This window comes from Eutrema salsugineum, unplaced genomic scaffold, assembly GCF_000478725.1.
Source record: "Eutrema salsugineum unplaced genomic scaffold, Eutsalg1_0 scaffold_10, whole genome shotgun sequence".
Taxonomy (NCBI): domain Eukaryota; kingdom Viridiplantae; phylum Streptophyta; class Magnoliopsida; order Brassicales; family Brassicaceae; genus Eutrema; species Eutrema salsugineum.
Genome location: NW_006256908.1, coordinates 3,647,434 through 3,656,022, shown reverse-complemented (window position 1 = coordinate 3,656,022; position 8,589 = coordinate 3,647,434). Strand labels below are relative to the sequence as shown.

Genomic DNA, 8,589 nt, shown 5'->3' with positions numbered 1-8,589 from the left:
TTTGAGCTCGGAAAAGTAGATTCAAAGGAGATCTAAGAAGGATGAAGAACAGTTTGAAGATTAACTGGAAAAGATTGAAGATTGATCGGAAAGTTTGAAGATCGAACGGGAAGTTTGAAGATTGATCGGAAAAATCGAGGGTTTGAGGCGGCGAAAGTTGAAGAAATGAGAGAGAACTACGAATAAAAACTAGAGAGAGAAACAAAAATCTAGAGAGAAGGGAGAGCAGCGTACCTTATATATGCTTGAACGAGAGTAATGAATGTGAGAAGAAGTTTTTCCCTTATAAACAGTGGGAATCGTGGGTTCCTCGATTTTCGCGAAGATCCCGGAATTCACGCGCCTCATTGAAGACATGGTGTGAAACGTCCGGGAATGCGAATCGATTGCAAATTACCGATCTCAGTTTGTGACTTACTTTGAATCAAATGAGTTCGACTGAAGCCACTTCCTTTCATCGAAGTGAGGGGGGGGCTAACTGTTGGAGGTGAAAACCGCACCCCGGTTTTCTCCGGTACAAACCGAGATCGGCGTAATATAAGCCCGGTTCACGAAGGAATGTACCGGGAAGACTGGGCTGAGTAAAGTCTTGGGCCGAACGCAGCCCATTAAGCCGAGGTCGGCGGGAAGCTTCTCGAAGGAACGGAGAAGCTCCTCGAGTTCGGTCGAAAATAGGAAAGTTTCCTAACGGAAAAAGGAAACTATCACGAGAAAAGGAAAGGAACCGAGAGAAAAGGAAAGTCCTCTCGGTCCCATATCGCCGAAGATGTGCTTGAAGACCGATTCATAGGATATATATAAAGGGAGATGAATCGACACCAGAGAACATAAGATATAATTCAGAGACGACTTAGAGACTGAGAACTCATTACGCTAGATTCTTAGTTTCATTAAGTCTTAGTTCGTTGTTAACTACTTAACTACCGAACTCAGTTGTACTTTCTCGATTCGATCTAATAAAAACCGAGTTTACCGATCTAAAAGTACTGTTTTACCCCTTGTCGATATTCACATATCAACACCTATTCATTCTTATTATTCCTTTAATGGCCACCAATTAGAGTTAATAAGATTTTGAGCAATATGTTAAAGACATAGATCAATCCATTCATTGTCAATTTATTTTGAATTAAAATCTATAAACTTTAACATGGTAGCATAGCCAAATTTAAATGTGTATCCTATGTATAGAAGTTATAAATATAATGAGGCCATCAATATATTTTGTATATAATGTGTCTTAGTAACTTTATGAATGAAAACAAATCTTTACAATTTTAACATGATAACAGAGCCCAAATATTTTTTTGCTGCAACGTAAGTCATATAGGATATAACATCTCATCATATATATTATATATTATAAGCGAAGTAAAAATTTCGTTTAAAGCTCTCTCATTTAATCTCAGGATGGTTAATTACCCTTTACCCCTCCTTAAATTAGTTTAAATTAATTTTTATAAAAATATATATTAAAAAAACGAAAATAATGGTTTAAATTAGGTTAACAAACCATTATCATACCGTATATTAAAAAAAAACCAAAAACAACGGTTTAAGGTTTAAAAAATAAATACTTGGCGGCTAATTACCCTTTACCCCTTCTTAAATTAGTTTAAATTAAGTTTTATAAAAATATATATTAAAAAACGAAAATAATGGTTTAAATTAAGTTAACAAACCATTATCATACCGTATATTTAAAAAAAAAACCAAAAACAATGGTTTAGGGTTTAAAAACAAATACCTTTCCCTTAAAGAGCCTGCAGAGTAAAGTATCTGTAATTCTTTTGAATACTAAACTTCCCTGAAGGGCAACAACGATTGTATATGGATTTCTTCTGGTATTGTTCTCTTTTAAATAAAGCCATACAAGTGTTGCAAGTTGCAGCAGAAGTAATTAATTTTCAGACAAACTTTCTCTCGATGCCAAAATTCAGGTTTTTTTTAAAAGCTTGTCTTGGACCAGTTTGACTGCCGAGAAAACTGTGAAAGGAGAAAAAAAAAGTGATTTGGGATTTCTTTAAAGCCAAGACGAGAGACAAAACGTCAATAGGTTAAATTACGCAAATGATCTCTAAATCATTTTGCAAACTTATAAGCTTCTAACAGAGGACAAGCTAACGTATCTTCTGGGTTTTATCTTTAGCCATATAGTTGATCTGACAGATTTTCCAGGTTTTGTCGAGAAACCAAGCTTCTGTAATCATACGATCAAATCAAGGGGAATAAAGGGAAAAACTTTGGTTGAATCAGAAATTAGCTTCGGTTTCCAAAGTTGATCAACAACCCATCAGAGAAAAAGAGTTGAAAAAAAATTCAAATAGAGAAGTTAACAAAATTGGTTGAACAAAAAGAAAACTTTCAACTGTTCAACATTCAAATTAAGAGAATATATTTTTTGTTCCCACTTGGTGGGCGTCTTTTGACAAACAAGAGAGAGCGAGAGTGATATATTAAATTGTGTCTTATCTATTGATGACCGACAAAACCATTAGTTTTCATGGAGTATTTTCAACTGGGAAAATGCAAAGAAAAAGTGAGAGACACTAGAGAGGGAGAGAGATAGATGGTCGAAAAATAAGTAAAAGTGGAAGTTTTATAGCCACAAAGTTGTGGCCTTAAGCTCCACAAGAGGGAAGAAGAATGAAGAACACAGAGGTTATCGGTGAATCTTTTCTCTGGCCAATTACACAGAGGTGATCAGTGTATCATACCAAGGAGACTTGGTTCCCAAGGCAAATGAAAATAGCCAAAGCTTCCACTTTCCTTCCTGGTTGCTAGAGATTTTTGTAGCCGATATTATAAATTTATAACAATGTGCAACGATTAAAAACACATGTCCAGTTCTAATTCTTTGGCTAATCTATTATATGATCGATATATTGTATAAGTCTTCTATAAAAAGTTTTTTAGTTTGCATGATGATATATGTAACGGAAGGAAGAAGAGTGTTGTGGTGCACTTTTTCTATTAATATATAGGTTCATCTTTTTCTATTAAAATACCCAAATTAAAATGAAATCCAAGCTAAACTATAGGAAAGGTTCATCTTTTTCTATTAATATGTTTGGAATTACAAAAAATATCTCCAAAACATTAAAAAAAAATAAAGTATAAGAAACCGAAGAAGAAAGAAAACCTAGCAAATTTTGCCACAGATAACAACCTTAGACGTTGGCAGCCTGATTGGATTCGGTTGTGACATATTACTTTGGTCGAGTGAATTTCATGGACAACAAAGATGGTTTGGATGTGGTAACATGAATCTGTTTTTGGGATTTTAGGTTACGTTTAGTAGAATTACATGTACACGTGATAGGAAATGTTACCTAGCTTCACAGTGGGTCTTGTGTTTAACTACATAACTTTGAGGAAATTGTTTTAAAAGTTTGTGTGAGAGGGATGAAGAGAGAGAGACGTAAAGAGAGAAGTACGTAAAAGCCTTTAAAGACATATATATGGAGGGAATGAGTGAGAGAGAGAGGGATAGAGGGAATGAGTGAGAGAGAGAGAGATGGAGGGAATGAGTGAGGGAGAGGGAAAGAGGGAGCGAAAGAAAGGTGAAGCGCAAGAAGGAAAATGCATGAAAGACAATGAAGACAAAGTAAAAGAAGGTAAAAATGAGGAGAAATACAAGAAAAAAAAGACAAAGACGACAAAGAAGAAAAATCAAACAGTATAAAATGGGGAAAGAAAGAAAACGAAGAAGTCACATTTATCTTAATTTAGTTGGTTATAGGTTTCATACACTTATTTACTATTATTTTTTTGGTTTTTAGTTTTGGATGGTGTTACTTTTTTAGGATTAGTTATGTTTTTGATCTCATATGTCTTAAATGGGTTGTTCTAATTCTTTTATGTTTACAACTTTTAAAGTTTTTTTTAAACGTTTTTGAAATTTTTTGGTCTGCGGCGCAGGCTAAACACCTAGTATTGCAATATAAGTTAAATAATATACATTTTACAGAGAAAATATGAGCTAAAAAAAAAACAGTTTAAAACAAAATAATAAAAAAAAGTCGTATCTCAGTTTCATTCACTAGAAAAATCCGGTTCTACTGGTTTCTGAATCGAAGATATCATACCGGAATCCGATCCGCTACGAGTAAACTTCCCGCCGTTAACCGCTAGCCTAACCGCCGCAGACGCGGCCTCGAACCTACATTGAAATTCCTCTTTTACCCTCAGCTCACTCGCGTATTTCCTCTTCTTGTGCCGTCTCCAAGCAGCCTGCACGAAACAAGCCGCCCAAGTCCTCCATTGATGCGAGTAAAACCGAAACTTATGTCTCAACTGCTTACTATGCAATCTTCTAAACTGCGAAGCCACAAACTTCAAATCTTCAGCTCTCAACGCAAACGCTTCGACCTCATAAACCGCTTTAACCGTGCGTGTAGAAGACGGCAAGATCACAACGGGACGAGGGTCTAGTGCCCAAGTAAGCAACTCTTCGCCGCAGAAATCTCCTGGTCCAATGAGACAAGAGTTGAAGAACCCTGTCCTGCCTCCATTGGTTGTGTAAGAATCAAGATGCCCTCGAATGATGAAGAGCATTTCGTTAACCGGGTCGCCTTCTCTTACAAGAAACGTACCTTCAGTGCATAAAGCCGGTTTTAACCTCTCGCTGATCGCGTCAAGCATTCTCTCATCCATTTGATCGAACAATGGAACCTGATACGTTGCAAAAGAACCCTCAAGAAACGTTTTGAGAAAACTTAAAGAGATCAATGTAGAGAATGGCTTACACGGCGAACAAGATCGAAGCAGAGATGGCGTTTGATATCTCTTCGAAGATCAAGAGGAAGACTTATCAGTAAAGCTTCTTCATCGACTCCTCGTGTGGCTAACCACTTGTATTGATCATATTTTCTCACGGCTTGCCTTAGCTCTTGAGGAAGCTGTCTATGTCGCATCCATTGCTCTGTGTCTGTCCTCCTTATCCTCCATTCTTCGAGTCTCATTGTCGTTGATTGTAAATATGTCTGCAAAGAAATGAAAATGTTTCATTCTTTAATGATCAGAGAGAACTATGTTAAGTTGGTTATAAGTAAGTTCTTTATTTGATTGTTTTCTCACTTGCATATTCCCAATAAGCAATGCAAAGAGAACAAGCCCTAGAGTCGCAATGATGATAGCGAAGAGAATCTCGCCAGCGTAAGTGCTCGTGGCAAGATTCTGTCCCAAAGAGCTGAAGAATGAAGGCAAAATTAATGTCTAAACATGGTTTTTAAGTATTTTGAAAATGGTCTTTGAATTCTCACCTGAGGTTCTTTAATCCCCACCAGAGACAGTAAAAGTACTTGTTTATGAAGTTTGATGATGTAAGAGTTGTAGTTACTGCATCTCCGTATATACCAAACTCGTAAAACTTAGTTCCCGGTTCGCATATTTTCGTTATATTGCTCCATTCGAACCAAGAATTCCTCTGAGGATCTTCTAGTCTTCTGCACTCAAAGAATCTGTATTGACAAATCGGTTTCTCTATGTTGCAAGCATGTCTCCAACAAGCCTCTTGCCTCTCTACTGCAAGCAAATACCAACAAGCTCCTAAAACCTGTAACAGAAGATTTAATATAGATATCAAATTTATAAAGAACAAAGAACAAAGATATCAAATTTCTATGCTCATTCCAATTATCCAAAGCAAAGAGACTTGATTGGTGAAAGACTCTCAGCTCTTAACCAAATTATTAAATAGGCCCTAACTAACTCAAATCAGCTCCAATCTGCTACATTCAGTTTAGGCTAGATACAGTAAACCCTATCGAGGTTTGGTATTTTTTTCACACGTTTGTAATTCAGTTCCGGACTGGCTCCCTCTCGGGTGAGCCTTGTCTTTGTTTTTTATTTTGGGATGACTAAGAGGTTCTGGGCCAAAGCCCGGGATCAGAGCATGTTATACAGTCCTGTCCCAAGCGTTATTCGATCTCGTGACATCTAGATTCTACTTAACTATCAATAAAATAGACTTTTCTTAGAGTTGAGTTGCTTACATGGCTTGCTAGCATGTATAACATAAGGTTGTAGGCGGCTCCTGCCCAAGCAGTCTCGGTTACAACACCAGTGGCTTTAATGATCTGGCGAGAGAGCGGGAATATGAGGAACATCCTTGGAACATACTGGAAAATGATGATGAATCTAAGAACGTTCTTGGTGTTTGTCATTGGTGAGCCTCTTAGATTTGGGATGATGATCCAAATCAACACCTGAAAAGAAAAATTGTAACAACCAAGATTCTAAGTCACTGAAGCTGGAGGATGTATATATTGATCATATATAACATACCTGAGGTAAAGGTAAAGCAGCTACTAGATGAATCCAAAAGCTTTTATGGAGATATCTCCAAGCAATCTTTCTTGAATCAATTACGAGTTCTCCTCTACCAAATACACGTGAAGGAGGAGCGATATAAGCCGTTCTAAAACGTATAACAATCTGAGCGACGTAAAAAGCATCGGCCAAAGATCTAATTAGCGTGAGAACCACCTCGAGTCTAATTCCAATGGTGATACAAGCTTCTTTTCTCATGACCGGCAAGAAAAAAAACAGAGGATCGACAAACAGAGAGACCAAACATGCTATGAGAAAGATCTTGTTCCATCTTCTTATTGTTTGTCCACGAGGATCGAGTATTTTGCTTTTCACTCTCTCAAAATCCTCAGAGAACACTCTTGAGAGTACTTTAGCTTTCAAAGACTTTCCTCTACTCATCATCTTTACATTCTTTTTACAAGGAATCTGAATTCCATTGATATTGAACTTGACCTTAACTCCAGATTCTTCATTAACAGTTTGTGGCTTTGTTACTTCTGAATCTTCTTGGAATCTATAACACACACAAGAAAGTGGGTTACGTTTTATAAAGGAAGATAAAGATTATATGATTTAGAACAAAAACAGAGTCAATCTTCTTGACAAGTCCTAACCTCACAGATCTTGAGTTACCAAAACCCATTATTGCTTCCTCTTTATCAAATCCTCTGCTTTTCTGATTAACGACACGAGAAATTACAAAACTTTACAGGTATTGATATTTTGAAACGTGAATTGGAGCTTTACTTTAAGTAAAAACCCATTTAAGCCACAAGAATATCAACTTGGAAACATTAAATTCCCAGACAAACAGGGAAGAAAGCTAAAACCCATATTGGGATCAGACAGGCACACGTGTGTTTTGTATACAACTGTACCAAAAGATCTAATAATTTCTAGTAATGATTAGCAAGAAAGAGGAGCTTAATGTGATGATTAAAAGAGGAAGTAGATGAGCTGAATTTGGTTCAGGAATATAATCGAATCAGAACGACTAGTGAGGCAGAAAAACTGGGGAAAAAGTTGCAGTCGCTTAGGTTACAAGCAAAACAAGACCGCAAAACCCAGCAACAGATACAGACTAGTTTTACGGGAAAATGTCAGAGATGTGAAAACAAGAAAAAAAAAAGGAAAGTTGAAATTAAGCCACCGACACAACACTATACAACACAAAAGAGCTGTAAGAGAATCAAGTAGGACCAGTAAAAGAGAAAATGAAAGCAAAAACGACATTGAGAGAAAGAGACTCACAGAAACGTTTAGTGTTCTTCGTTCATATATGTTTCTTGGGTCTGTTCGTATTCAGACAAAGATTGAAAATTAATCTTTGTATTTGAGAAAACGAGTGATTTCGAATTGAATATAGGTGTTAAATTTCCACTGAAGTGGTATGGACAAAGTGGAACTTTTCTTGTACGGATCACATGATTATAAAGACCCTTTAAAGTAGCTACTATGGCTTTAGTTATTTACATTATATGATTATATAAAATACAAAGCCATATTATGAAGGAAAAAACACAAATTGGTTTTCTTTATCGGATTAAAAAATTGCGAATAAGTAATGTTGTTTTTGAGATTCAAAGAAGGCGACAGAAGTAAAATCGAATGTGTCCTCATGTATTTACACTCTATAGGGAATCCTAACATTTTACTTTACAAAAAAAAAAAAAGAAAAGAATCCTCACTTTTCAATTGAGTTTTTTTTTTTGTTTTTTTTTCGTTTCAATCTTTATAATGCGTAGTTTTATCAGTGGGCTTAAACAAATGTCGGTTTTATTTCATCAAACAAAAAAAGTTGTGTTGCAAATCGTTGAGTTCTGAGTTTTGACCATCCCATAGACGTAGGTTTTTTTTTTGACGTCACGTAGGTTCTTTTTTTAAACATATTTTTGTAAGTGTTTTAAACATAGAAATATAGTTGAAGGTATCTAATGTAATAAAAACTGAAGAAAAAAATTCTGATAAAATCCTAAACCAGTTGCTAATTGCTATGGATAACGTGAAATCCTGAAACATATTATATTGACTTCTTATGTGATTGATTGTGATAGTTAAAATTTTCATAGAAATGTGAAACCATTTTCTATTTTGAAATATAATAAAATTTGGAAACATTTTCTATTTTAAAACAATCTGAGTAAATTTGTTAAATTAAATTTAAATAAAATATATATTTACTAACTACTATATTGGGTTTAATGTCTGTGTACATATGTATTGTATACAGTATACTACACTTCCAAGTTAATTAGTTGGTGGTTTGTAAGATCC

At 35.6% G+C, this 8,589-nt stretch overlaps 1 protein-coding gene across 1 annotated transcript; it reads right to left on the bottom strand.

Annotated features, from left to right (window-relative positions):
- Positions 1–3,989: 3,989 nt before the first annotated feature.
- Positions 3,990–6,985, bottom strand: LOC18028030 (putative cyclic nucleotide-gated ion channel 15). Its single transcript, XM_006409789.2, has 7 exons — positions 6,930–6,985; positions 6,289–6,829; positions 5,997–6,209; positions 5,265–5,557; positions 5,080–5,191; positions 4,749–4,985; positions 3,990–4,674 (listed from the first exon to the last, which is right to left on the bottom strand). Exons 1-7 carry the CDS (start codon positions 6,956–6,958, stop codon positions 4,036–4,038), a joined length of 2,064 nt encoding a protein of 687 aa, XP_006409852.1. The 5' UTR covers positions 6,959–6,985; the 3' UTR covers positions 3,990–4,035.
- Positions 6,986–8,589: the final 1,604 nt, after the last annotated feature.

What these genes read in the sequence shown, in the direction of transcription:
- LOC18028030 (XM_006409789.2), bottom strand. Translation starts at nt 6,958, where the DNA reads ATGGGTTTTGGTAACTCAAGATCTGTGAG. An exon ending in GGTAACTCAAGATCTGTGAG is followed by an intron (nt 6,830 to 6,929) that starts GTTAGGACTTGT and finishes TGTGTGTTATAG; the next exon opens with ATTCCAAGAAGATTCAGAAG. An exon ending in TATACATGCTAGCAAGCCAT is followed by an intron (nt 5,558 to 5,996) that starts GTAAGCAACTCA and finishes CTTCTGTTACAG; the next exon opens with GTTTTAGGAGCTTGTTGGTA.